General features: G+C 50.7%; 11 protein-coding genes across 11 annotated transcripts; 4 read left to right on the top strand and 7 right to left on the bottom strand.

Annotated features, from left to right (window-relative positions):
* Positions 1-102: 102 nt before the first annotated feature.
* MIND_00638800 (uncharacterized protein) lies at positions 103-1,030 on the top strand (the record flags this gene model as incomplete). Its single annotated transcript, XM_037363124.1, has 5 exons — positions 103-233; positions 274-687; positions 737-847; positions 901-951; positions 1,000-1,030. The coding sequence occupies 5 exons, from the start codon at positions 103-105 to the stop codon at positions 1,028-1,030; spliced, it is 738 nt and encodes a 245-aa protein (XP_037221045.1).
* A 2,719-nt stretch (positions 1,031-3,749) lies between these two features.
* MIND_00638700 (uncharacterized protein) lies at positions 3,750-7,120 on the bottom strand (the record flags this gene model as incomplete). Its single annotated transcript, XM_037363123.1, has 14 exons — positions 3,750-4,399; positions 4,447-4,668; positions 4,716-4,772; positions 4,824-5,016; positions 5,062-5,265; positions 5,311-5,384; positions 5,437-5,496; positions 5,541-5,680; positions 5,731-5,963; positions 6,012-6,302; positions 6,353-6,501; positions 6,554-6,662; positions 6,715-6,891; positions 6,938-7,120. The coding sequence occupies 14 exons, from the start codon at positions 7,118-7,120 to the stop codon at positions 3,750-3,752; spliced, it is 2,742 nt and encodes a 913-aa protein (XP_037221044.1).
* A 683-nt stretch (positions 7,121-7,803) lies between these two features.
* Positions 7,804-11,256, top strand: MIND_00638600 (uncharacterized protein; the record flags this gene model as incomplete). Its single annotated transcript, XM_037363122.1, has 21 exons — positions 7,804-7,839; positions 7,904-7,954; positions 8,003-8,112; positions 8,165-8,267; positions 8,318-8,449; positions 8,499-8,544; positions 8,601-8,627; positions 8,673-8,808; positions 8,876-9,101; positions 9,150-9,305; positions 9,588-9,722; positions 9,775-9,825; positions 9,882-10,000; positions 10,060-10,171; positions 10,236-10,367; positions 10,416-10,482; positions 10,538-10,564; positions 10,620-10,755; positions 10,810-11,020; positions 11,070-11,193; positions 11,243-11,256. 21 exons carry the CDS (start codon positions 7,804-7,806, stop codon positions 11,254-11,256), a joined length of 2,151 nt encoding a protein of 716 aa, XP_037221043.1.
* Positions 11,257-11,485: 229 nt separating this feature from the next.
* Positions 11,486-12,151, bottom strand: MIND_00638500 (uncharacterized protein; the record flags this gene model as incomplete). Its single annotated transcript, XM_037363121.1, has 1 exon — positions 11,486-12,151. One exon carries the CDS (start codon positions 12,149-12,151, stop codon positions 11,486-11,488), a length of 666 nt encoding a protein of 221 aa, XP_037221042.1.
* A 1,725-nt stretch (positions 12,152-13,876) lies between these two features.
* MIND_00638400 (D-lactaldehyde dehydrogenase) lies at positions 13,877-15,355 on the top strand (the record flags this gene model as incomplete). Its single annotated transcript, XM_037363120.1, has 8 exons — positions 13,877-14,023; positions 14,083-14,223; positions 14,273-14,360; positions 14,412-14,472; positions 14,528-14,709; positions 14,763-14,842; positions 14,901-15,114; positions 15,168-15,355. 8 exons carry the CDS (start codon positions 13,877-13,879, stop codon positions 15,353-15,355), a joined length of 1,101 nt encoding a protein of 366 aa, XP_037221041.1.
* A 202-nt stretch (positions 15,356-15,557) lies between these two features.
* MIND_00638300 (uncharacterized protein) lies at positions 15,558-16,241 on the bottom strand (the record flags this gene model as incomplete). Its single annotated transcript, XM_037363119.1, has 3 exons — positions 15,942-16,241; positions 15,709-15,881; positions 15,558-15,648 (listed from the first exon to the last, which is right to left on the bottom strand). Exons 1-3 carry the CDS (start codon positions 16,224-16,226, stop codon positions 15,558-15,560), a joined length of 549 nt encoding a protein of 182 aa, XP_037221040.1. The 5' UTR covers positions 16,227-16,241.
* A 492-nt stretch (positions 16,242-16,733) lies between these two features.
* MIND_00638200 (CBP domain-containing protein) lies at positions 16,734-17,177 on the top strand (the record flags this gene model as incomplete). The annotated part of the gene is made up of 3 exons (XM_037363118.1): positions 16,734-16,833; positions 16,883-16,948; positions 17,002-17,177. The coding sequence occupies 3 exons, from the start codon at positions 16,734-16,736 to the stop codon at positions 17,175-17,177; spliced, it is 342 nt and encodes a 113-aa protein (XP_037221039.1).
* Positions 17,178-17,307: 130 nt separating this feature from the next.
* MIND_00638100 (uncharacterized protein) lies at positions 17,308-18,867 on the bottom strand (the record flags this gene model as incomplete). Its single annotated transcript, XM_037363117.1, has 7 exons — positions 17,308-17,941; positions 17,998-18,036; positions 18,090-18,227; positions 18,278-18,418; positions 18,473-18,505; positions 18,557-18,787; positions 18,839-18,867. The coding sequence occupies 7 exons, from the start codon at positions 18,865-18,867 to the stop codon at positions 17,308-17,310; spliced, it is 1,245 nt and encodes a 414-aa protein (XP_037221038.1).
* Positions 18,868-19,527: 660 nt separating this feature from the next.
* Positions 19,528-20,869, bottom strand: MIND_00638000 (uncharacterized protein; the record flags this gene model as incomplete). The annotated part of the gene is made up of 4 exons (XM_037363116.1): positions 19,528-19,832; positions 19,886-20,244; positions 20,305-20,572; positions 20,614-20,869. The coding sequence occupies 4 exons, from the start codon at positions 20,867-20,869 to the stop codon at positions 19,528-19,530; spliced, it is 1,188 nt and encodes a 395-aa protein (XP_037221037.1).
* A 479-nt stretch (positions 20,870-21,348) lies between these two features.
* On the bottom strand, positions 21,349-22,691 carry MIND_00637900 (uncharacterized protein; the record flags this gene model as incomplete). The annotated part of the gene is made up of 4 exons (XM_037363115.1): positions 21,349-22,280; positions 22,328-22,351; positions 22,409-22,474; positions 22,529-22,691. 4 exons carry the CDS (start codon positions 22,689-22,691, stop codon positions 21,349-21,351), a joined length of 1,185 nt encoding a protein of 394 aa, XP_037221036.1.
* Positions 22,692-24,299: 1,608 nt separating this feature from the next.
* On the bottom strand, positions 24,300-25,093 carry MIND_00637800 (uncharacterized protein; the record flags this gene model as incomplete). Its single annotated transcript, XM_037363114.1, has 2 exons — positions 24,553-25,093; positions 24,300-24,499 (listed from the first exon to the last, which is right to left on the bottom strand). Exons 1-2 carry the CDS (start codon positions 25,085-25,087, stop codon positions 24,300-24,302), a joined length of 735 nt encoding a protein of 244 aa, XP_037221035.1. The 5' UTR covers positions 25,088-25,093.
* Positions 25,094-27,631: the final 2,538 nt, after the last annotated feature.

The raw sequence follows: 27,631 nt of genomic DNA, 5'->3' as shown, positions 1-27,631 counted from the left end.
ATCGTCGAAGCTCACCGGCAACTGCTTTTAAACAAAGGCGTACTTCACGTTGCAGTCGAGTCACTTCTCTAACAGCCGAGTCGAACAACACCAAACAATATCATGCACAATTTCAAGTTGCTTGTCCTCCTGCCCTCTGCTGTTTTCCTTGCCGCTCAAGCCCAGTCTATCAACAACGGTAGCGCCGAGGGCTCTGGTACGATTGAAGGATTGACTTGGCAAGCCGCGGGTCAGTCTGTCTGGCCTTCATCTTCATAAATACGCTACTGACAGTGTATTACCATGGCCAGGTGTTCTCTCAAAAGGCTGCACCCAAGGCACCATTGTCGATTGTTATTCTATGTTTTTCTCTTTTGATCCAACGGTCAACCTCGACCCCGGTTTCCCTTCGTCTCCCCGCCAACGCGATGAATTTCACTTCCCCACGCTTGCCCTCGGCGCATCGTTCTCGTATGCATGGAAGCAATACCTCTATGCATCCACCGGCACCTCAACACATTTTTTTCATCTCATGCAGCTATTTGATGATACAGCCGGCTCGCCAGTGATCACTCTTGATGCGGTCAATGATATGGTGTCCATTCATGATTATGTTCGTGGAGATGGGGAATCATCCTGCGGATCTGCAGCATGCCCGACGACGGCTATTGCCAATTATCATGGAACTACAGTCACCCACACTATATCGTAAGTTATTATTGTCTGTCAGTTTTTACATCGATTTACAAAAGTTTAGTGGAAAGACTGGTGCATCAGGCAAGGTCTCCTACAAGGTCACCCGAGATGACAATGGCCTTCAAGTAATTAATTATTCAGCAACTGGTGCAATGGGAACTGGGAAAGGATAGTGAGTATTGGATATAACCCTCAACTTAACTTTGTTTATTCAAAAAATTGCAGCGTTAAGTTTGGGGCATATCGTGCTGCTTTCAGCGGTATGACAACCATGAAGTAAGTGTCAAATTAAAGATTATTTAGTAATATCTCAAGTGTCACCAGTGCTGTTGTTGGTGATTGGACCTCCACATAAGAATGATGATCCTGTTCAACTGAACAAGATTGCTGGCACTGCCTGTGAATTTTATTATAATTTGTCTAACAACCCCAAGTTTTGAGAAAATGAAATCATACCTTTACATTATACAGGCCCAGATCATCATTATCCCTAAAGCAACTGAATCATGTTCAGTATTTATATTTAGCATGGTTCAATATCATGACAAGAAATATAAGATCTAAGTGTTGATCATTTTTTCCCCTATTATTTGGCCTTTACATTGATGTAGCCATTACATTGATGATTGCGCCTGTGTATATAACTCCTTTGCAGTTCCTCCTTGTTTTTTGTCTCTCAGTATCTTACTAAGTGTTGATTACTTGACCATGATCAAGACCTGCTAGGCACTATTAGATTCCACGAACATGGTAAATGGGCAATGGTGCTGACCTATTATGATATTATTATGCCAAATATGTGAATATTATAATTGGTCCTTAGCAGTATAATACTGCAACAATTTATTCAATTTGGCATAAAAAAACTGTATGACATTGGTGCTGAAATTGAAATTTCAGCATATTTAGCAGTCCAGAAGACTGTCAGAAATTTTTGACACTCTGATGGTCATCTGACATTGGGTATTTGAATGATAAGTTGTGATACTTTGAAATGTTTGGGTGCTGGAGGACCAGTGTGATACATGACTGCTGAATTAAATAAATTGATACAGTATATCCATAATATAATATAATATAACAATAATGTGGAATATTATATTATTGATTTTATTATAATACATTATAATACATGATCCTGCTACAACAAACTTTCAATATTTTCAACCTTGGTTTTCAGCATATGGTTTAGTAGCAATACCATATAATGCTCTAGAATATTGGCTTCCCAAATCTATGTTTAGAGGATACCTTTCAGTCACAAATCTTCAGTATATTACCCTTTTTTTTTTGGAATTTATGGCCACATTACAATATTAATAGTATGTTGAAAGAGAATGTTATTTATCTAGGTGGAATATCCTCTCACTCTGGTGCGTGATAGTGAGATATGTAAGTCTTTCTCAACTGACAGTATTATTGAGTGGATATACTGACCCATTTCATTCAATTAGGCTGGTCATGGTCACATCAGATTTTTTGGCCGAAATATTTCGGTGGGTCACAGGTCACAGCCAAAATTTTGGTCCCAAAGTGTCCCAATCGGGCAGATTTTCAAATTTTCCACACCTGCGGCATGCTAAATTTCCTAATTGGGTACTAGGTCACACGAAATTCAGCCTGTGGCCAAATTGAACATTTCGGCCAAATGGTCACAGATCACAGGCCCGCTGAATTGATTGAAATGGGTCAGTAATATGGCTCCAGAGGCTGCCTGCAATATAGATATAATGGTGATATGAGTACAATATGATATTGATGCAATACCAGTACTAATATGATACACTCTGAGCCTCAAGATATGATACCAGTATAAGTAAAATTCACAAAATTGCATATCATGTCTGTATTTAGACAGCACTACCAACAGGTAATAATTAGTGTTATCAATATGAGCAAGAAGACCTACAAGAACAAACATAGAAGTAGTATCAAGTAGATATAGGCTGGTTTCAAAGTTTGTGAGTTTCAGGCTGACATCTGAGTTTATAATATATATTATGCTGGAGCCATAATATTAATATAACATAATATAGAATAATATAATTATTTATTCTGGTGACCAGGCATAATATACTCATAATAATATAGCATGATAATGAATCATAATATAATAATGGCCAGCACTAGCATATTAGGGGAGTTCACGCTAGGCTGGGCAAGCTGTTGGGCAAGAAATAAGAAATTAAATGAATATAGTTTTTCAGACTTGCCCAACCTGAACACCGAAATTCGGTGTGCAGCTTTTTATTTGGGTTTTGGGCAAGAATTATATTAAATGCTTGCCCAACACCCAAAATACTAATAACCACTCATTTCTTTGGTGGGGCCACCATGAACACCCTGGGAAAGATTTTGGGCAAGAAATAAAATATTATTTATTCAAAAACTTGCCCAGCATCTTGCCCAGAGTTTTGCCCGCCTACTGTGAACTCCCCTATTGGATGATATTGCAAACTTGCTACCAGTAGTACAAAATGGAAAAATTCTTCTAATGTTCTAAACCTAGAACTTGACAACTAACCAGAGAAGGTGGACAAAAGACCATATGATATTTGTGGCTCCAGCAACAGTTGTGTTTTGGCAATTATACTCAAAGAATTAGCAATAGTAGAAATCTCTTCCTCTCCTCCTGCAGTAGTTTCACTTGGGTGTAAGTAAAGTCAAGTAGACTAAGTAGACTGATGCTAAGGATTGCTGTATCTGCAGTAGATACTAGACAAGTCTGATAAGACAGCTTTAAGGCAGTTGGGCTAGGACTCCTAGGTAATAAGGCAAGTTTCCTATACAGAGATATTTGTACATGTCTTGAATAAATCAGTTCATTGACAAAAGCTCAAACTTAAATTAGAGTAAGTATAAAGAAGCTTGAGATCTATATCTTCTGCTACCCAATATTCTGATTATCTCTAATAATACAGAGGAGCCATGCAAAGATTCCTGGGTGTTGGTAGTATCCCAGAATGTGCATATTATAAAAAGCATTTTATAATTACAGAAATCCACTAACTGACACTGAGTAGCAACAGTGTATGCATGCTAATATGTGATGTCCACCTCCAATCTCCAATGCGCTACTGATACATAGGCGGGGCATCGGTCTGGGCCCGCAACTGTGCCATCTCTCTCCTGAGATTCGCCAGCTCGGACCGCAACTCCTCCGTCCCGGACCCGCTTGTCGTGACCCCACTCCCACTCCCGCTGATGGATGGCTGTGATCGTGAATGCGCGTATTGCGAGTCCGACGCAGGCTCTTCGTTGAGCAGCCGGTCGCGCTCGAGGATCTGCGCAGACTTTTCGTGGGACATGGCAAATGGAAGGGGTGTTGTCTGGCCTGGAACAAACGACCGCCCCTGGGGCGGGATGCTACTCTGGAGCCCTATCGAAACGGGGACCGTGGATTCCGGAGACCTCCCCGACATATTCGTAGAACCCTGCGTTGTCCGACCGCCCGTCGCATCAAGACTGGGCAAACTCGGTGGTGGGCGCCATGGCCGCGGCACGGTCGTATTTCGTTCAGCATTGTCATTCCACCCTCCCTCGTCTTCTCGACGCCGTCTCTGTCTCCGCAGGAAGAAGAATAGGGCGATGCCAAATACAGTGAGGATGAATATCCCGCCAATAACACCGCCGGCAATGGCACCAACATTGGCCTTGCTGGGGACGGGCGTTGCTGTGAAGGGAAGTAATTCCTGACGGAACAATGATAGTTTTGTTGGGTACACTGAAAGAGATGAGTCTGGCGAGCTCTGCAAAGAACGATATATGCACACCTAAGGGACAGAACGGATAACATAGCACCTTGCGCGGGGGTCGCAAATCCGTTCGGGTAGGCTCCTTGCGCGACACCCGCGCCGGTTTGGTAATTGTAAATGTTGGCAAATGTGCCATTGGTCTCGTTATGAGATGCTCGTGCTCGAACACCAGATATTAATGTGTTGCGCGTGGGCGACGAGACAGATGAAATAGCCGCGGCAGTGAACAGAGTCCAGTCTTGCAAATTTTCAGACGACACAATGCGATTGGAAATGGTTGCATACCTGAACGCGTTATAGAGTTGCTGTCACTACTGAGAGGGACACCGAAAGGGCCGGTGTCTAGACAAAGGTTATGAGGGTGAGTATAGAAAGCAAGAATCCATAACATACTTGACAGTTGTGATACCTGGACCTGGTATACTGAGTCTGGAAAAGCGCCAAGACCCAATAACCGATCCGCAAAGAGGTTATACATCAGGCCCGAGGTAGCTCCCTGGTTATACTCCCAGGCCAGTCCGGTTGTTGAACCAGCGGAGTACATTGCCCTTGAAGTCCACGTTTGTGTAAGACGCTGGGCGGTGTCCTGATTCCAGTTCATCTAGTGTTCGTTGTAGATGATGAATCATACCGTATAGCTCTTTTGCGATGCTGTATCACCAATTGCTGCGCTGATTTGCGCCATCGCCCGGAGGCCGACGATGGCCTTGACTCCAAGGTTTGTGTTATTGCCATTGGTTTGATGAAGTATAGGCTCAGTGCTGTCCGCCGATTGCTGCTCGGGACCAAAGGTGTGGTTCGTGAGAAAGGCGGCATAAGACTGGAAGAGAGTATACTGCCAAGAGCTTAGAACGCGATGGAAAGAAAAAAGAAAGCCTACATATCGTGCAAGTATAGACCCATCTCCACTGCCCCGAGCGTGTGCTAGTGCGAGAATTATCATGTTGCCGGAATCTGAGTATTTCATTATCAAAAGCAAATGCGGCGATTTTGAGTAGATACATACGCTCTAACCCAACTCCCATAGTGTTCGCGGTATTTCCCGGCGCCGTTGGATAGGAAGACCCTACAAGCGTCAATCGAGAAGGGCTGGCAAACGAGCAGGATTACCTAAATCTGGGGCGGCGTAGCCAACAAGATGAGAGCTTTGGAACCGCAGTAACGGCTCAATGAGGAGCCCGATGAGACTGGAATTGAGGTATACAAGGGCAGGCATCAGCGCATATATGGTTTCCGTGGGGTTAACCCGCCTGGTAACAACTGAATAATGAGCAACGAGAGGTAGGGTCCGGAGACATACTGGGTGTTCCCCACATCTTTCATAAACGCCAACACGTCACTCGTATTAAACCCGCCCATCCCATTGAGGTTGTTTGAGACAGTGATTTCGATCCCGGCCAATGCCTGGCGAAGCCCCAGCGATATGATGTCCCCATATTCGGTGGAGACAGCGCCTGCGTCAGAGAGAATCTTCTGATCGAGGGCAATGGCCCGAGATTTGGCAGAAGGGAAGTCGATTATGAAGGCATTTATCTGTCTCTCCAACTCAGCATACGACGCTGGCAAGGAAAGAAGGCATACCGCATCTCCTATGGTCGCATATTTCGACCACCAATATCCATGCCTCGCGACTTTATCGTATGTCACCACTGGATCTCGTAACACACCCACCGCCCAAGCCACAGTCGGTATCGTGCTCACGTTGCCCAAGTCCACCATATGCGCGAGTATGGGGAACTTGCCACCGTTGTTTACTAGCCCAGACGAGGTATCAGTCAAGTCAGAGGTCAGTGTGATTGCAGTGTCGTTGGTAGCCAGAATGGGCCGAACATGCACATCCGTGCCAATGACGGTCTGTCGGCCAGGCTGATTCTAGAAGGTATTCAGCGATACAACGGGAAAAGGGTACCGGAAACACAGACTGAAGCGATAGCATGAAACGCAGTCGAATCTTCCGGCACGTCTTGGAATATGGACGATGGCGAGGTCGACTGCACTTGCAGATAGACTGCATTGGACGTTTGTTGGGTCTGCCAGTTGATTGCTGTACCCATGCCATTCGTTACCCATTCTAAGGACGGGTTAGTCCGCAATCAAGCGCACGGTCCCGAACAACACCTTACCCGCGCTGATATCGGCGTAGAGCTGCACATTGTAAATTTGCCCGTCTGTCGAGACCCCATCGACATAAACATAGCTAAACGGGAAGGACTGTCGGGCAAGGTCGGCTGGCTGCAACGGGGATCCATCAGCACGTCTATATTCGACAAGCAGGGAAGCTTACCTCGATAGGACTCAGAAACGTCACGTTGAGATCCATGGGGCCCGCGATGATGTTGAGAATGGTGCGTGTCGGGGTTATGGAAGTCGAGACCCACGTCGCAGCTTTTCCGGGTACGGGACTCCCCAGCCAGTGGTATGCGACACCGTTGACGCGAATGTAACCAGCCCAGCCGTCAATCTAGCACGCTGAGCAAGAGGCTAGAAAGCATAAAGCGATAGCTTACATGCTGGTCGTTCCAAAAGTTTGGCCAGGTTGTCATCGGATTCCCTCCACCCCTCGTATCGAGCCATGTGTTCAAAGCCGGTGAACGCACAGCGAGAGGAACGGCGGGTGGGAAGAAGGTTTGCGGGACCACTGCCGCCGCAAGAAAGGCCTCAGAGAGGAGGAGCAGTCCCAAGGGCAGCATGGCCCGTGAATGGAAAGGAAAGGGAGCGGTGGGAGCTAAGATGCACCGCCTACATCGGCGTTCTGACCAGGTATTGACGGACGGGATGTATGTGACGTGATTCTATCATCCATCACGGCGCGCGAAGATGGCTGGAAATAGCGCTGCTGCGCAAGGAGCTCAACTTGTGGAATGCAGCGCATGTGCACATCCACACGCAAGAAACCGAGAAGAACAACCGTGTACTTGAACCGCTACGGCGTACAGCGTGTGTAAGTCCACTGATCTCCAAAGAAGTCGCACGCTCTTCTACGTACAAGCACTGGTGACTGCCCTCTTGATGGAAGAATCAGTTTCACCAAGTTCCAGTCAAACCCATGTCCATACTACGACTCCATAGGTAATTGTCCAAATTGGAGTTTGGGCTTACATACACCATATCAGGCGATGCCATCATCCGATCGTCTAATCATTTTTCCACCACGACCAAGGTTTGCACCTGTGGTTTGCCCTACCATTTTTTCCTTCACTCACTCATCCGCTCACCTGCGACTTGGATGGCCTCTTTGAACTCCTACAGTACACGCGAGTTACTCATTTCTGGCTCATTGAGTGTGCTAAGACTCGTCACAGGACACTTCGGGAATCGGTGAGACACCCGCCGCGGCCCTTTCCTCATTCTCATTGCGACCACTTAGCATTAGATGGCCTTGTCGGTAGAAGATCAAATTGGGTCGTGGGTGCGTTCCGCTGGTAGCAAGCTAGCACACTCGTGCTAAATTTGGCTAACTCACCGTCGACCAGGTAGTTGGCACTTGCTTGGACTCCCTGTTTCTTGGTCTCGTCATGACTCAAGTACGCTGCCATATAACGATTTCGCTGCTGAGCTAAAAATTCGTTTAGATTGTCAGCTACTTCAATACATTCGGTCGGAACGATCCCAGAGCGCTTCGCCTATATGTGTGTGTGGGCTGGCTGGCTTGGAGTGTCTGGCGTCGACGTTCAGCTTGCAAGTCATCACCTTTAACTCGAAAGCAGTGTGCTTTGACACTCATTCCCGGTCAGCGCGCTTTCATGGCGGAAAATTGTCCTCCATTTCGATGAAACCGACAATGCAAAGGCGCCTACACCATTAGAGATTGTGATGACGGGCATATTGGGAATTCTCGTACGTCGCTGCGCATATGTAGTGCATGATATTCACTTCTCTTGCTCAAGGCGTTTACCACCGTATGGTCGGGCCAGGGTTACTACCTCTATCGCCTCTATAATCTGTCGAATAAGAACTGGTGGATTGTCATCGCCATTGCCAGCAGCGCATTCATTTCCTGCGTATTGTGTATCACGGCGGTAGGAACTGTTCAACCACAGCCTGAGATCTCTCTCATACTGCCTCTAGTGTGCGCTTTATGTGGGCAGGGGTCTCACCACCGCCGTAAATCTTTGTTCGTCATTCAACCCTGCTGTATCAACTATCTTACTCAAATACTGTCCCCTCCAGACTACTCAGCTTATCCTATCGTAATCGGTACGCGGAATCGTCATTTGCTACTCCATTAAAGCATTGGTATAGTCGCCGATGTAAGCCTTAGTTTATCGACCACCTTTTACCTCCTTCGATTCCGCCACGATGCTTCTCCGGACACAGCCAACACTGTCCGCTCCCTCGTCCTCTTTATATTTCAAACCGCTGCTCCAGGGACATTCATGTGAGTTATTCGACCGTCTCACGCAATTCCACTAATTTGGTCACCATCATCCTTGTCCTCATTGCAGTATTGCCCGATACGTCGCAGATCCCTGGTGGGAGTCTCATGATTCTGGGAAAGTTTGGGCCTTTTCCATCCTGTGGACCCTCAACGCGCGCAGTACCACTCGCAAACGGCTCCGTCGCTCCGTCTTGAACTCGACACATGTTCTCGCTGTGGGCGACTCGCGTGCCGTCTTTTCGACAATACGTTTCCGGACAGAATCAGGCGCTCGTCCTAGCAGAACTGCTACGGTTTGCATTAACCGCTCCGCCCAACCCACCGAATCTGACCTTCGTCAGGAATCCGACTTGAACGAGTCGATGTCCACTGGGCAGCCAACGAGGCTAGAAGAACCTTCTATATTTGAAAGCGATGGTGTCAGCGACATTAGCTCGTTAGCTTGCACTGTTGGGGGTGGACCTGTGGCTCGGAAGGGGATATCGGAACCAGGTCCAGTTAGGTGACTGATGACTCTGAATCATAAGTACTTGTGCTGGTCTACATATGTACTAACTTTGTACACAACCGCCGCCAGTAGTCGTAGCTGTACTCGAGGTAGAATATAATAAATTTGAAAATTTGCACGTGTGAATCCTGATGTCACAATGACTCACATCTCTTCTTCCTCTTGTCTTTTTCCACAGTTTTCGACTCGGACTCCACTCCAACAAACGCGATGTTAGAATGGTGCAAGACCATTCGCCGGCGCGCGGTAACATTGATACTGCTTGGCTCAGAAATCATTCTATATCCTGTCTGAGACAACCCGCGCTTGGGGCCCCTCCTGTCGAGGAGATTGGCTCTCTTTTCCCGTTGGGTACATGTCGACCTCAATAGTCTCTCCCTCGATACCCCAGACTGTCGGCGCTCGAGTGCGTTAGATCCGGGCCAGTCCAAATTGCAACTGCTAACAATTGTGTCTAGCTCGTCGGCACAACGCTTGACCTTCTGCTCCTGGGACTAGTCTCTGGTCAAGTGTGTACTCGCCGCTGGCAGCTCTAGCGCCTCGTTATCCTAACTCTCCACGCAAGATTGCCAAATATTGGGCTCGACATCGACATCGGCGTCGTCGACTGGCCGATCCCTTGGTCCTTCGCGTTTACGTGGCCTGGTTGGCCTGTTTGATTTGGTGCAAGTCTAGTTTAAACTTGTGAGTTCCGCCCGGTATTTTGCGCATCGTCGATTTCTTTTAACTGTGCCCATACTTAGTGCCTTGGTGTGGCAAGTCGTCATCGTCCACTTCGGCGAGGCTCAAGATCCAAGTATTTTGCTCATGGTCAACGACGTCGAGCGCCATCTCTTCGGAGTGCTGGCTATTCTTGTGAGCATCTTCTTAAAACAGCCCTTCCCATGTGCGATTGTTCGCTGACATCTGAGTCCACTAGGTTATCACTATCGTTTGCACTTCGCAGGCTTATTACATCCATCGACTCTATATCATTTCGAACAAAAACCGGCCCCTTGCGATCACTATTAGCGTCATGTCCTTCACATCTTATCTGCTAAGTGTGCTCTCGGTAACTGGATTCCTCGAGTTCACTTAAGTACTTACAAGCCGGTAACAGGCATCACTTTTTATGACACCTGCCATTGTCACCGCCCACTCCGAAGTTGAGCTTGCAACAAAGTTCTGTGAGTATATAAGCTAAAATTCTCCACGTACATTGCTAACTAATTAAATGCGCAGTATTTGCCGCTTATCCGCTAGTTATTGGTAAATCTGCCTCGAATCCAAGACGCGCCAGGCTTACTGACTGTATCCCTGTTAGTTTGCGATCTCAGTCTCACACTTATAACCGCCATCTTCCTCTTCTATTTCCGTCGGCATGTTCACCCTACAACGGCTACTGTGCTGACCAGGCTCATCGTCTTGATAATACAGACTGCCGCCCCAGCAACGATTGTGTAGGCACCACTGAACCGCTCTTGCAGTCATAATGATATACTGACGCTCCGTAGAACAGTCATCAACTTCGTCTTGACTGTGACTTTGCCTCATTTCTCGCAAATTCCGCCATCGGGGGTTCTGTCGGTCGGCAGCATCTGGGCCTTTTCGGTCATGTGGTCCATTAATGCGCGCATCGACCCTGGGGTGCAATTGCCCTCTACATGCCATGGTGGTGTTTCCGATATCGTCGCGTTGTCTTCCCAACCTAGTCTCATCGATAAAGTGGGTGCACGCTTGGTAGCCGTTCTTGCAAACTGAATATTCTCCTTAGGGTTCACCCACACACAACCTTCAAGTTCGTCGACCAAAACCACGAGCCAGCAAATCTACCCATTCCGACGCCACTAGTTGTGTCTTTGTTGGCGCAAAATCAAATTATCTCGTGAACAGAGATAGTACAAAGCGCAGACCCTCCTGCGTGTCGAGAGTTGACTCAGAGGATAGTGATGTCGAGCTGAGTTTTGTTCCGCCGAAGCGGGAGGGTATGCCAGGTATAGATAGAAAGTATGCTAGGCCCGATTCTAGCTTGGAAGTTGTATAGAATCTCAAAAATATCATCAAGCTAACAGTGCTGAAGTTAAAGAACACAATCGAGTAGTATGTAGTACAAAGTATATGAATTATCAGTGCAGACATTAAGATGGTTAAAAGTAAGGTGAATTAAGAAGTATTAGGTCATGCTGTCCGTCAAGCGGTATGGAAACGCCAGACTTCAGGCTGGCCAGGGCTTGACGGGTAGTAAGATGATGATGGTGGGGACAAGCCGCGGAACCGGGTATGGCCCATAAGAAGATCGACACGGCGAAGACCGCCTGCCTTTTCTTCTTCATAGCCTCGATGACCGCGCAGACGCATGTAGCGGGCGGCATATGCGTCCCGGACGCGGCGCATGGCGGTGGCGCTGCCAAGCTTCTCGTACTCCTCGCGAGACACGTGCGCGCGGAGGGCGGTATATAGGCCGCTGAGGACGTCCGCGACGGTGACAAAGCCCGTCTGTGCCGAGGCGGAAATGGATATGGCGTAGGGCAGGTGGGATGAGGCGAGCACGAGCGTGCTCTGAGGTGGGTAGGTTGCAGGTTCGTAGAGAACAGATGCGGGGAGCTGGGAGGTGTGGCTGGTCATCGTGGAGGGCGATAACGTGAGATCATAGTGGAGGAGCGGGTGCTCGTCATAGGCCATAGCTCGGTGGGCAACTGCTTGATGGCGATGGCTTGGTGCCGAAAGGGTATGTGCGCGACGGGGACCGCCATATCTTGTCGAAGAGGGAGGGGAAGACTGCGGGAGGCTGGTTGGTTTCAATTGCGGAGAGTAGTATGTGTTTTCAGTGGAGAAGCGGACGTGTCTTCCTGGCATGCACTTGGGGGAGAAAAATAGCCTCTGTGGGCGGTTGATGATACAACGGGGCCACGAGATGCCCGCTTTTAAGCTCTGACGCTATCATATGTCCCGACTGCTGTGTCAAAAACAGCCTTGATAAGCGCAGTGAGCACAAGACGGATGGGACCCATATGGAGATCTAGCGCCGCAACCCCCACTCTGTTCGTTGACAGTGTAAATTCCTTTACATTGCACGTTCCACAGCTTTTGCCACTTTGTGGAGCGGAGGACAGTCGGAGGCCGGAAGAACGGCCATGGAATGTCAATGCCGCTAGCATAGTCGGCGTTGCGTCACCGTTCCGGCTGTGCGGGATTGGCGGTGAAAGTCCGATTACCGCATTAGGGAGGGACAGTGCGTGGCAAGACTGCGAGCATCGTGTTTCTTGACTCTGTTGTTGTCTTTTGACAGTGGCGGGTGGCCAGCAATTCAGAAGTAGAAAGCGCCTCTTCAGCACCGTTAGCCAGAGTGGAGCAAATTGTGCGAGTCATCTTGGAGTCAAATGGCCGATGCGCTGATTTTGCTGATACTGATTGGTGTTCCGCCCATGGTCCGGTACGAGGTCAGGCGACGCGTCATCGATATCAATATGGCCAGGGTCCAGCACACCTGCAAGAGTTTGTATATTTGTCATTTGATTCTTGCTGGAACATCTTGAAGTCGTTGAAGAGTTGAAGTTGCTGTTGACGAAATGATGGTGTGACGAATTTCGGTCACGATCCTTCACCTCGACGACGCCGACAGCGACGACCGCGAGGAGTCGAACTCGTGTGCCTCTAGCTTTATGCTCTCGCCGTCATCGTTCTCGTTTTGATTCTTTTCTCATGAAGGAACAGCACATCTCTCGAAAATGTGAAGGTGAGTGCTTACTCCTTGGCTCCTGCCGTGGCGTCAACTAACCCGACCTCTCCTAGTGGCTGAGCCTCCCTTCATTCCTCACATCGGACCACTCCCGGAAATCGGCGTTCTCAAGCGGGACCGTGCCGCGTAATCCTATCGTCGCCCTGCTATAACATCTCCATCCCGACTATTTCTGCACCAGCATTCGTTCTTGGAAGACCACATTCGCTTCGTGAGTTTTGGGACTATGCTTATTCTCGTCTGACAACAAGTCTGATAGTCCGGATGCCTACGTTTTTCGACGCACTCGACTGTCTGCAGCTCGCTCAGTTTTCACCTCGTAGTGTTTGCGGCATCTAGCCTCGTGGGGAATTACATAGCAGTTATCCGTGCGTTCCTGCTATTACTTGTCTGCCTCTTCTCTGACCTATAATTTTTTAGTCGCTGATTTAAAGTTGCTAGCTTTCAAACTCAAGGAACTATGGACCTGACAGCATGAGATGGATATATCCCTGGACCCAGATACTTGGCTTAACGCCTCAAGTGCGTAGTCGAAATAATGTCAAGTTACGAAAGGCTTACCATCCTTCAGCTGTTGGAGTCATCATAATCGACAGCTTACGAGCGGTGGCAGAGCTAAGACGCTGCGGCACAAATAAGAAAGGGACTGGTGCATCGGAAGAAATTGGTGGTTGAGGTTGACGATCACGGTGTCGAATCTCGCTGGAGCCTCACCAGCGGTTCCGCGTGTTGCAGGGCCTTGGACTGTCCCGAAGTTGTATACCCGAACGGATAGATGCGTCTTCCCTCTATAGCCAGCCATATCCGTACATTTGCTTCCGTCCAGATAACAAAGAGAAGAGATGCTCAGTCGGCAATCTCGGCCCGACGTCGTCAGTGGGCAAATCCTTTGCTTTCAAATCGCACCTTCTCACTCATCCACCACCACCATGCCTGCCGTTGCAACCGGGAAAGTCCTTGTCTCTGGAGCCAACGGCTACATTGCAGTTGTGAGCATCCGTTTCCCGAGGCCTTCATTGCTGGATGCATGGCTCACGGTTCCTGACAGTGGGTGGTCCGTTCGCTGCTTGAAGCCGGTTTCTCAGTTCGTGGGGCTGTACGGTCTGCGGATAAGGGCGCCCATTTGAAGCAATTGTTTGCGTCGTATGGCGAAAAATTTGAGCTGGTTATAGTGCCGGATATTACCAAGGTGCGGTTGTTGACCACCCTCGTCGCAGGCTAATGTTATTGCAATTCAGGAAGGCGCTTTTGACGAGGCGGTCAAAGGGGTGGATGCTGTTGAGCACACTGCATCGCCGTTTCATATGAATGCGGATGACCCGGCGGGCAAGTGAATCGTTTACCGGGTTGTTTCGCTCTGACAAGCTTCGGCTCTAGAACTGCTTGAGCCTGCGATCAAGGGAACAGAGGGAATCCTTTATAGCATCATGAAGCACGCGTATGTTCATCCTGCTGCATCTACTACTGATTTACATGGGATTGGTTGCTCACAGACCCACTGTGAGGCGTGTTGTGGTCACGTCCTCTGTTGCAGCTGTCTTAAGCATGCTCGATAAGCCAAAGGTGTTTGACGAGCGCGACTGGAATGACCAAGCGGTCGCCGAGGTGGCAGAAAAGGGAAAGGAGGCCAATAATGGATCGAAATATCGAGCGTCAAAGACACTGGCCGAGCGCGGTAAGTAATTTGCTCTTGTCAACAATGAACGATGAATGCCAACGTTCTGGTAGCGGCTTGGAAGTTTATGGAAGAACACAAGTCACAAATTGGGTGGGACCTCGTCTGTCTAAACCCGCCACTGGTCCTCGGTGTATGTTCCATTCGAACGTTTGTATGGAGACATAAAGACGTTAAATACGCTGCTATAGCCCGTCATCCACGCCGTATCCTCCCCTGACGCGCTCAACACATCTGCATTGATGATGTGGGAGGCCTTCACGAAGCCCGGAAAAGCTGTCGGCAGCGGGTCATTTGTGGACGTCCGCGATCTAGCCACGGCTCACGTGCAAGCGCTCATGAACGAGCCGGCTGGGGGAGAACGCATTATTGTGTGCGCAGGGCCATTCTGCTGGCAAGACTGGCGTATGTACTTGCAATTGTGCTTCGAAGGTTCATTCGCTAAAGAGGTTCCACAGTGGACGTTGTCCCTGCTTCGAACACCAACTACGAGAAAGGAACACCTGGGGCAGGGAAAAGTTTTGTCCACTTGATCATTTTTGAAAATGGAAAGGCAAAGAAGCTGCTGGGTCTGGATTATCGCACGATGGAGCAAACAGCCAAGGATACGTTGGAGGACTATGAGCAGAAGGGGTGGATTGCATAATCGTAGTGCAGTATGCAGTAGGTAGTAATACCTATACTAGGTATGTACAGTAGAACAACCAGTAAGCTGCTAGTAAGTATGAACATGAATAAGTAAGTATGGACATGAATAAGTACTTCATTATGATAATGAGGAGTAGTACTCGAATGGAGGATAATCATATTGACGTGAAGCGATGGACGAACTCAGAGCTTCTTACTTATTAGCATCCATATGAGCCGCTCATCTTGAAGGTCCCTTCGTCCGGCTGGTAGCGTACGTTAACGGAGCCTCGAAGGTAGAGTGAGCTGTAGCTGTGATTCGTGAAGAGCCTCTGTCAGTCGCAGGGTCCAGGAAGTTGAGGAAAGCCGTACCGAGCGGAGGCCTTGATTCTGCCGATAATATCTTCAAATTCCGCGACGGTGTATTTGTGCATTTTCCATTTGGGTGGGGCAGAAAGACCGAGCAGTGCAGCAAAAACAGCGGCATCTGGACATACGCCATCATACGACCACTTGGCGGTGCCGGTCTTGCAAGAGGGCTTCCACTAAGAACATCGGGGTTAGCAAAACGTAGGGAACAGTGCGAGCCTGAGGAGAGCACACACCGACATCTGTTTCTTGATCCCCGACACACAAGCACTCTGTAGCTTTTCCGCCCGTCCAGCAACTTCAGCAGGACTCTGCTCCTCTGGCTTGCTCTGTTCAACAGCGCTTTCCAACCATCGAACATATTTCGCCACTTTAAGAGCGTCAGCGGCGCCAAGACCGTCAGAGGCATCGCCGTCAAGCACGGCCTCGACAAGCTCTTTTGCGTCGGTAAAGTCGGTATTAGATCTGGCACGCTTGCGTGGGCCTGTGCCTTCTTCTGAAGCGCGTTTCGTACCAGCCATAGAGTCAAGTGAAAGAGTAAAAAACGCGTGGTGTCACTGTCACTGTCACGGTGGTCAGGGTCGCGGTTGTGTCCTCGAATTCAAATTTCACCCCCGTTCCCATGACAGCTCTGTCGGGGAACCGGATGCGAGCGCCAGATTCAGATTCGGTCCGTGACCCCCACAAAAGAAAAAACACTGGCAGATGGTACTTATTCCATTGTTGCCTACTATAGACACATGCTCCCGACTATTGCCTCCTAAATATACTTTTCTTGCAGCCATGGTCCATTTTTACCGTCCATCAATGATTGTTGTTGCGTCCTCATCTCGTCCGGCACCAGACTGCCACTAAGTAGTGCCACACGGGCCACCACAAGGCCACCGCCCACGCACAAGTATAAATGCTCACAGTCAGCTTCCACGGACCCTCCATTCTTCCCTTCATCCGGCAGAGCCGTTTATCTTTCTCCACCAGAACTTGACGTGCTTTCCTACCTTTCGTTCTGAATCGTTCCTCAATCAAACATGAAATTTTCAATTGTTGCTGCCATTCTTAGCCTTGCTGCGACCGTTGTTGCCGGACCTGCGCCTCTGTTTTTGCGGGACGGGACATGCGATATCAAGAGTGAGTGATATTTGGTCACCTCTCGATGGCCAAAGCTCACTTAATCCAGGTTGTGTCCTTGATCTTGGACCCAGCGTCCTTGGCTGCGCCTCTGCTATTGCTCAGCTTGGTGCCGGTGCGTGACGAAAACGCCACCCGCCGCCCGATTCTCTAACTCGACACCAACAGACCCGTTCTCCGACGCCGGCTGCCTCATCGCTGCGGCCAAGGATGTGAAGCAGTTTCCACCATCCTGCAACGGATGCGCTGAGCAGTTCGGCGTCACGGAGGCCATCGGCAAGGCCGCCTCCTCCGTCGAAAGTGGCCTCGAAAGCATTGGCGGGGACATTGCTGGACTGTTCTAGTGTATGACAAAGTATCGTTGGAGGGCGATGATACAAACAAATCTAATCATGTAGTGTACATGGTCGGCTGAATACAGAAAGGGAAGAGTCAGTCGACGTATTAAAAGGATGGGCCACGCGAGAAAACAGATCATCGATGACCTGGGGCGGCATCCCAGGCATAGGCCCCCTGCCCTTCGCCTCCTGCAAAGCCTGTGTCGAATGCAGGTCCCCGGCCTGGACTGGCAAGTTCTCCTGGCCCAAGTTGGAGAGGAGCGTTGTCCGTGTAGAACCACGCGCCGGAGTCCATAGGCCGATGCCCATACGTTGTTTCTGGTTGCGAAACTTGGGTCATTTGTGTTTGGATTTGGCCACTGCTTGTCCCAAAGCCAAACGACGCAATCGTCGCCCGTTCTCGTCTGCTTCCGCCGCCACTACTACTCCAACTGCCCCGATTCGGGCTGGTATATGGATCGCTTGTGTTCCACCCGCCAAAACGCGACATGCGGGCAGCTCGCTGGGCTTCCCGGCGACGGCGAAGAATAAAGCGAAGGATGAAGAGACCGACAAGGGCGGCAAAAACGAGGGACAAGATGACAGCAAGTCCAATAAGCCCCCGATTGCGACCTGTAGTGTTCGAACCAGATGTGGCATTTGAATTGGACTCCGTGGAAGGAGATTCATTGCTGGGTGAAGAAGATGGTGATGCAGGGAGAGTTTTGAAGGCGGGGAGAGAGTTGCTTCGGGTGGTCGAGGCTTCGGGGATTACAGAAAGAACGAAGGAGCTGCGAGGGGAGTTAAGTCTTCTTGTAGCGAGTTGCAAGAATTGTAATAAACGAACTTGAATAAGCCGCGATTTGAAGTCGTCGTCGATTTAGTGCTATAAAATTAGTCATCAGTAAATGCAGTCTGTGTTGGTGGACTGCGACGTACTCGGTGACTATGCCATCTATGAGGGTCGTATTTTCATTTCCAGCTGTGCCAGCTGCACCCGTGTTAGATGTCGGAATAGCACTTAAGGTATTTTTGGTTGTTGTTGTCGTCGTGACCAACAACGTCGTTGTCGTTGTTCTAACGGATATGAGGTTGCTGGAATTCATGATGCATGCAAATAGACATACGGCGGCCTCTTTTCCGTCGTCGTTTCCTCTGGTGGAGGCCCCGGCTTCGAATCCTGGTGGTCCGAGTTACCAGAGCCCGAATCGACGATTGTCAGCTGCTTCCCCGCTTCTAGCTGAGTGATAGTGTCTCCAGGCGAGAGTCTGTAGCGTTGGAATAGGTATATTGAGCACAGAAGAACTAGTAGAATAACGCACGATAGCTGGGAGATCGGCGCGAGCAACACTTGGCTGCAGTAGCTTTTAACACAGGTGATTGGTGAAGAGAGTGGAAGCACGCACCCAGCCGTCCTGAAGACTACTCCAACCGTCCCACTGCTCTCGCCGCTGGGGTTTGCTATAGGGGTGACCGCAAGAACACTGTCGGTTTGCAAACTTCGTTGCATGACGCCAAACGACTGGGGGTCGCTAGCGTCGCGTGACCATTGGACAAGAACGATGTTGCCGACGGGAAAACGGTCCCCAGTCAGAGTCAGCGTTAGTGCATGGCTTTGAGCACAGGCAGAGAGCACGCTAAAGTGTAGATCCTTCAATAAGGGCACAAGTGGACAATCCGCAACGCACAAAAGCAATGTCCGAAGAAGGGTGGGCATCGAAAGCAGCCCGCTGCTGTACACCAGCTACGCTTTGAGGTTGGGAATGACTAGAGCGGGGAGGGTAGACGGTGGGGGTAGGAGGGAAGGAACACGGGCTAGGGCGTTCAACGCTTTCGACGTGTTCGTATGAAGAGCAAATGGACTTGCTGATCTGAACGCGTGCAGTGAATGAGGTGCATGGAAACCAGTGTGCTTGGCGCTGTGGCAGATGAGTCGCGACCGTTGTAGATCCTGGGGTGTGGAAATCAGGGACATGTCAAGAAAGGTTGTTGAGGACTGTTTGGTCTGCGGATCACTCGCTGGTCGATACCGCGAAAACCTCCTCAGCTATTTGAACTTCCAAAGACCTTCGGAATCGAGGAAGGAAATAATCTGAGTATGCTTTACATAGCTTCTCAACCGGAATCCAGAAAAGTGGAAGAATACCGTGACCGGCCGACGACTTCGGGCACTGGGCGTAACGGCGTTGGCCGGGCGCCAGGCCCTGACCTAGACTAATTTACCTCCAATTTGCCCATCTCACAAGCTCACAATCAAATCCTCGATTGAACCTGGGACAACTTGCACATTGCAGCCTTGTAGCGGTCCGTGAGTTTGTCCGAGTCAAGGACATATATTATGTACACTGTGGCATATAAACCATTACTCCTAAGCAGCCTAAGCAGAACTTGGACTACTTTGGTTCTCATACGCCGGAGGAGGCTGGGCGCTGTTCAACTCTCTAACATGTTCCTCCAAGACCGCGAGTCTCTGCTCCAGGAACTGCTCCCGAGCGGACACAACTGTTGGCGCGATCGTCCGCCGCTCATGATCGCCCTCGTCAGTCGGCGATATTAGGAAGCTTAAGGCTGAGGGCGGGGCCGTTGGTGTCGAAGGCGTCACGTTGGCGGAAGTACTAGTAGATGCCGAAGCGACGAAAGTTGAAGGCAGGGATTCCGAAGGCGACGTAGAGCTCGTATCGACTGGAGCAAGAATAAGGATCCCGACTCAAACGAAGGGAGACGATGGGACATACACATTTTGGTCCTGCCTACGGTTCCCGGCAGCGCTGATTTCCCTATAGTGGCAGCAGAGAGAAATGAGCTTCCAGCGAACGTGGAAGATCCTTGTGTGGGGGTGGAGAGTGGCCTGGTTCTCGCTGCGAGCGAGACGCTCGGAGCTCCAAGCTCGCTAGGCTCATCGACGTAGGGCCGGACATCTTCCTTGCTCGGCATATCTCGCGTCAATGCCTGTTGTCGCCGCCTGCAGAAGAAGAGCGCCAATATAGCTAGGAGGACGCCAAATAATCCTCCAATGACACCGCCTGCAATAGCCCCAGCATTGGGTTTCGAATGCCCGGAGTCGGGAGTTGTTGAGCTAGAAGAGTTAGATGGCCTATTGAGCTCCTTGTCAGGCAAAACCTTTCAGTAATAGTTATGGGGTGTAAACACACACATTTGCGCCGCGACTCTGATCACCGCATAGTCAAACAACGCTGTCGTCCCATTGCGACTACTCTTTTCCACAAGCCACGAGATAGTATGATTTCTGGGGTTCCCGTCGGGGTCGGTGGGCAAATCCGTGACGGAAAACAACAGGGAGTTGAATACAAACTGTTCGTCTCCGTTGTAATAATGGGAGTCCGTTTTGTTGACGCCAGAGACGCTGAACGATATATTCCCGCCGTTGGCTAGGTCGATCCCGTATATCCACGCGGCAGTGCCTACAGATTAGCGTGCGTTATGGGCGATATACCAGACCCACCAATGAAAGTTAACTGCCCTACGCCACCCTGTGTCCCGTCATGCCACGTTCTGTTGTGGATGCTTTTCGGTTGAGGCTGCGCGGAGCAGAAATTACAGGGCGTTTCCGGCGTTATCGCAGTCCACGCTGGCGTATTGGCGACAGCATCGCTCCACCAGAAGTAGTTCAGGTCCGTGTCGTCGACGGTCAAGTTGGTCAGCGTCACCGCCATGACCGAAGGGAAAAGGAGCGTGGGGGCGAGGACGGGGACGCGCATAGGAAAACGATGGTGAAGAAGAGAGCAGAGCCAGCACAAACAAGAACGAATATATTTTGAAAGCAAGGGTCCGTCCGTGTGCTGGATTTGATGGACTAATTCCAAAATGCGCCGTCATCGAAAATGCCGGGCGATCCCAAGGCGATCCAGGGGACTCGGACGTGTCGGGTCGATCGGATTGCGAACGAAAGCGGCAAGAACGAGGTACGGTTTGTATCTACGCCTTCAATCGTGCTTGAGGATTGGTCAATTCCAGTACCTAACCCGACGAAGACTCTCTGCGTCATAGCTGAGCATGGCCATGTGGACTAGAGCTGACTAGAGGATGAAGGAAGGGCAAGAGCAAAGACACACGTGTCACTAGAGTCTCGAAGATCTTTATCATACTCTACAATTTCGTCCTGAAATGCGTACGGTGTCTGTTATAACTACAAATCGTCAACGTCAAAACTGGTAAGATAGGATCGGTGTCTGTCTATTCATCCATCGTTCGCTGCAACGTGGCCTCCTCCCGTCGACAAGTGCATTTTTTCTTTGACCTTTTGGACTAGTCTCGATCCCTTTCCACCCAAGAAACCATCGCGGTTCCGCTCCGAGCCGTGCTTTCCATCAAGTTCTTCCGCAGAAATTGAAGTCGACGCAGAATCGAAAGCAGTCTTCTCCGCTGAGGGCTTGATCGGATGCTCCTCGGCAATGACAGGAACGGGAACGGGCGTTAGAGGGGTTTTTGGCTGCTCAAGATCAATGGCTTGACCAAGGTCTGCGGAAGAACGATGCGAATGGGATTTGGCAGTCGACTTGTCCTTGGCTTCTCCATCGGCAGAATCATCAAGAGACGAGGTGTCGAAGCGAACGGACCCCCGTCGGAATTTCGCTGGCTTTGTCGGAATCTGAGCCACCACGTTTTCCTCCTTCACTTCCTGTTTGTCCCCATCCAGAACGAACTCCTTCTCTCTGGCATGCATCCACAATGTCCCGGATGATCTCTCAAGCTCATTCTCAGGCGACATCGTGACTCCCTCGTCCATTTTTACAGGAAAATAAGCTCCAGCATGAGTGACTGGTGGAATGGGTGTGAATGGCGGAGGGGCTTGACCGTCATGAATGGATTCGTTTGTGATGGGCGGCTGGTCGTTGTTTGTGGAATGAATGGATGGAGGAGAACCGAGGGGCGAGTAGCCAAGTTCGGCAGGCTGTTTCATGGACTGACTATCGGTGTCGCTAGACAACTCGCTTGGGGCGAGGGAAGACGAGGTTGGTTGACGAGAAGGGGAGGTACTATCCGAAGGCTCTCCCATGCTCGAAGTTGCGGGCGTGTTGTTGGGAGCAACAAGAAAGAGAGACATTGTGGATTCGACACTGGCGGCGTTGGGATTCGGGGCTTCCAAGGCTGGAGGAGTAACAGATGATTCTAAAAGGTATTCAAGTTGGTGAAGTGATATGATTTGGACAACGCACCAACGTCGCTTGCGTTGTCGGCACCTTGAGCACAAAGTTTTTTCAGAGAAGAAGAGTGAAAGGTAGACGGTATATACGCACAGGAATCTAGGTCGCCTGTACCGTGACCATCGAGCCCCACTGCGAATAATCGCGCCGAAATGGACGCTGCAAAAAGAGCGAGGTCAGATGAATGGCGTGCAGGCACGACAGGAGATATACCTTCATCGATGGGGAAATCATCATTGTAGCGAGTCTTGCTCATGCCTCCTGCACCCTCAGCGTCAAGCGGGAAGGCCCCAGGAACCTTTGGACCTGGCGACTCCAACGCCTCGCGGGCAGAGCTTTCGGGGCAATTGATGCGAGGACGCGTAGGAGTGTCCATTTGCGAGCTAAAGAAGGGGGGTAGGTTTGACGAGATGGAGGATGGAGGCAAGGCCCGTCGCGGGTGAATGTCTCATACGCGCCTCCATTGCTGTTGGCAAAACGGATGGCGTAGTGTGACGTGACGACGACGATGACGACGCTGTCACACAACCAATCTCTGTTCTTCTCTGTTTTCAAAAAACTTGGTGCGTAAAATCCTTTACTGTAAGTATCAGTCTCCAAGCTTCAATACTTGTGGTTTCTGAATCCCACCTGCTCCACGATCTGAGGAGATAGGTGGCACCCGTTTTTTTTTTTTTGTTAAATATGACCAGCAGATGCGACGTTGTCAATGTAGACCATTGGATATGAATATTACGCGTACGCTGTATACCAATCGCACATCTCGGGAACCCTCAAAGTCGAGCTACCACTCCACGTGAAAGAGTCAACGCCGAAGACTCCTGGGCCTTGCACTGATATCTCTGCACAGGAAATCGAAGAGAAAATGGCACAAGACGCTCTTCGATCTCAGAGAAGTGATCCTGTCAACACCCTTTACTTGCTGAGGTTTTCGTTTGACGTAAAATGCCGCTGAGGGTGCTGTTGGATCGAAGGGCCATGCGGGCACATGCAGGCGCCTCCGCCACTCCCTTGGTCTACTCGGTAGTTGGTTTTCTGTGGCCTGCCTATCTTGCGCTGATTGACCTTTCGGAAAAGCAGTAATCTCAATAAGTTGCGAGCTTCTGATAAATCCATAACTCGCTCTCGCACAGGGATTTCAAGGCCTTCCGTGAACGTTATACGTTCGGTCGTCATAAGTAGGCGCGATTGTGTCTATGGAATGCCATCGATCAGCATCTGCGCTGCCTGCTAGAAAACACAACGAGACACGGTGCGGCAGACCCGGGTTTGAGCGTTGCTCTTGACCGACTGTTCCGACGGCAGTTCTTTCCAACTCAGCATGCATTCCGCGCCCTCTCACACGGATCACACTCCGCAAGCCGTCGGATGCCAACTGCGCACCCCCGGTGGTAACGACGATGGCGATGGTGCACTGTTCCGCAAGCTATGTTCACTCTGTATAGGTTATCCTCGCTTATATACGGTGGGCATAGCACGAGCGATGTGCATCACCGATATCGATATCGACATCCGCATGGATTGAAACAGCGCCTGAATGACGCTACTTTTTCAGATCCCCGAGGTCCCCGGTGCGGCCTGTCACCATGATCGCAAAATGATCGACACAATTATACGTCGTTCAGATCCCGAATATATCTACATCGTGTGCACGTTCCGCTGTCGATGATATAGTACTATTCAATCTCTATTCAATCTAACAAACTAAATACGGCAAGGACACCCCTGTTGACCCGCCGAAAATCCTTCGATATTGAGCGCAAATTGAGCGAGGTCGCGGTGAAATGCGGCGGCGCCGTGGGTGTAGACATCAGATTCTCTTTCAGTGAACCTGCGAATCAACTGTGAATCAACTTAGAATCAACCGCGAATTCCTGCGAATCCCGCTGTAGATCGGAGCATGGCCGTGATGTGAGTGGATACGGGCGCCGGTCGGGGGTATTGCAGTTCCCCGGGCCGTCTAGTCACGTTCAAGAAAATGGCCTTATCGCCGGGCACGTGGACGCGAAGGCTTGCCAGACGTCGCTGCAAGGAGAGAACTGTCTTTGTCTCTGGTGGGCGACATCTCTGCGTCTGTCGACGTCCCAGGGGACGTTGGAGAGCCAACATGATTCCGGAGATGTCGGCGCATGTTCGAGTTGACATTGAAGGCTCGCCCGCAGCCTGGGTGTGGACAGCGAAAGGCTGTGAGATCAGTCAGCTTGAACAAAGAAAGACAGTTGGCAAGAAAGACTGACGAGTCGCGCCCGTGTGTGTGTTGATGTGAATGCGCAGACTGCTGGGACGGTTGAAGCGTTTCTGGCAGGTCGGGCAAATGTGTTTCCGAGCGGACATGCCAGCCTCATCGTCGATGTCCCCATCAGCGAGGTCAAGTGAGCCATCTTCCGCATCCAAGCTGGTTTCCGAGTGCAGAGGGGACTGGGAGCGTGAGCTTGATGACAACCCGCGGGAAGGCGAACGCCGCGAAGACCGTGACCGCTCAGGGTCGCGGCGCAAATCGGCCATGGTCATTGGGGGCGATAGAGAGGGCGAATGCGCATGGAAATTTGTCCTCTCGTTGCTGTTGCTCAGAACATCCAGCAAGGCGATTGTGGGGCGTTGTGCGTTAGTGGAGTAAGGGTGTGGGCGTGTGTATGGCTTGAGTGGCGCCGTCTGCGGCGTCTGGATGTTGTGGGTATATGGTCGCTGGAGATGCATTAGATGTTCGGGAAACATCTCATGGATGCTGGGGAGCGAAACTAGGTTCGTCGAAACTGGTGCAGAGGTGGTCATGGTCAGGATGAAAGAAGCGGACAAGGGTGCAAACTGTCAGCCTGTGTTCGCACGGACGGTTATAAAGCGGCCTCTGACCCTTTGCTTACCACGGACCAGCCAACACCCGCTGATTGTTATTCCCGGACAGCAGCCGATTTCCTCTGCGGCAACAACGATCGCCGAAATGGGGTTAGATTTGGCGCCCAGCCCGCAGAACCAAACGGAGGATCGACGTACGCCAAAGTGATTGACATGGCACGCTACCCGTCAATCATAAGCTCAGCAATGGCGCCTTTCTTCGGCGGCGCGTTCTGTGTTTGGCCCTTTACTTGCCTGATCGTTTCTCCGCCCTCACGGGCGCGGTAGTCCCTCGAGCTCCCTGCTCAATGCAGCCACCGGCCGCAGCAGCGACCCGTTTCCCCCTCTTTTTGCTCTCTTTTTCGCTCGCCGATCACAATGACAACTGCGGATTACGCGTTGCTTTAAGATCTGCGGTGACCAGTTTCTCCGTCCCCTCGGATATCGATGATCACATCCACATCGATCCTCAGGGCCGAGTAAGTCATCGGTGGCCGGCGCAAGGTAAATTATTCTGGCTGTCTGGCTCTGGGCGGCCGTCTGGGCATTGACCGCCCTCTCCACATCCCACTCTTAGTACGCCCTTCGGCCGAGCCAAACGTGTCGCAGGCCGATCCCGATCCGATGCCGTGCGGATCTGTGTTTAGCAATCAATACTATCAGTGACCACGGTCGCGGCCCGGTCCTCAATCATCGGAGCAATTGATGATGGTGACGAGCCTCAAGGTCCCGACTTGCGGAAGATCGAAAGCAGCACATCCATGCTTGGCTACACCCGGCATCCGATCACAAGTATTGCAACAGAAACCATTCAGTCACACTTTTGACGTGTGGCGACGATTGCCGACTGCCAAGCAGGGACCCCAGGCCACCGTGGTACCTTCGGCGTCCGTGCCGACAGCACGTGACACTACACGTCACCGATCCTGCCAGCGCACACCTTCTCTCAGCACCACGTTCCGGCCCGCAACTGGGCTCCCGGCATCAACGATACAAGAGCGGCCTGTGCTGCGAGTGCGCCGCCTTGACGGTGTTCTATCCTTACTCACCAACCCGCCGGCAAACTTTGCTCGCCGCTCATGTCTCGCCTTCTCTTGATGCCGCGATGTTTGGCCCGCCCGTCAACGAGCTTCGGAAGTAGTCTTGGATGCTCCAACGCGATGTAAGATGGACTCCGACCTCTGGCTCAATCTCGCGCGTTCGATTGTAGCGCTACTGGTCACTGCCAGGTGAGAACTTGACGTCAAGAGTCCACTGGCACTCAGGCTCTTCGCTCGTTTGCCGCCGATGATTTTACAATAGTCAAGGCACTTGGCTTTTCTGGTGCTGCGATCTCTGGCGACCCTAACAAAGACACTACATGCAATGACTCGGACAAACTGGAACCCTCTGTGCGCTCTACAATCATATCTCTCCATGGCCCCAATTGACGCTGTATGGAGAGTCAGACAAGGTATCGAGTCACTAATACTATTGACGATAGGTGAGCATGCAAATCTTACTTTTTTTTACCGTTTCATCTAAGTAAAGCTGACTGGTGTGGTCCAACACGGCCTTTACGCCTCTCTGGTGCCTCCGTGTCCCGCCCTGCTAACGATCGCCGCCGCTTGCTCCTAACTCGGATCGGTCATAACCTGGACGATGACCGCCGCTTCAATCTTAGGTTTATAGCACTGCCCGTTTGGCGACTTTACCGCGGCCCACGCGCTGTCTCAGCTTAAGTAGCAGCAGCAACATCAGTAAAAGTGCACAAAAGTCTTTCAGGTCTTTTAGGTCTTTGGGCAAGACCAAAAAGACCTGAAAGACCTGAAAGACTCAAAAGATGCTGGGTCTTATTCCAGCAGCGTCCTGGTCTTGGGAAAGACTTGAGATCTTTCCCAAAGATCCCAAAAGACACAATTAAGACCTGCTTTAAGACCTGCTAAGACTCTTAAAGATGCAATGCAAAGAGTGAATAAAAGTAATAAATTCAATATAGCTAATACAATTTGATAACTACGCTCACACTACCGCTCTACCGGGCCAGGGCCGGGAATCGTTGACCGAAACGCAAGCGCTTCGGCCAGTCCAACCCCGAACGTGAGGGACACAGAAGAGGCGGGCGGGTCAGCGGGAGACAAGCGCTGGCCCGTGTGGGCTGAAACCTTCACGGATTGCAGGAGCAACCCGTCTGCGCCAAATCCTGCATTCTGGCGCAAAAGGACCGAAAATTGGTGGCATGGTAAGGCAGGGAAGGCAGGAATAGGAAGTTGTGGCGGGCGGGAACGCGTCGGTCGTTGGCCGCCGTTTTCACGTCGTTGGGAACGGAGGGAGAGGCGGAGAGGTGGGTAGAATTTGGCGGGATTTGGCCCAGGAACGAGCGCAGGGTGAGCGGGACAGGTTTCGGTCCAGTCTGACTGGTACATCGGCCGACGAGCGGGAACGGCGGGAGTGACGAGCTCGGTCTTCGGTCCTCGGGAAGCGGAGGGGCGTCCCGGACGCTCC

Source organism: Mycena indigotica (genome assembly GCF_014461135.1).
Source record: "Mycena indigotica strain 171206Taipei chromosome Unknown Mind.scaff0005, whole genome shotgun sequence".
In the NCBI taxonomy this organism is placed as follows: Eukaryota; Fungi; Basidiomycota; class Agaricomycetes; order Agaricales; family Mycenaceae; genus Mycena; species Mycena indigotica.
Note: the sequence above shows the minus strand (reverse complement) of the source record. Positions and strands in the feature narration are given on the sequence as shown.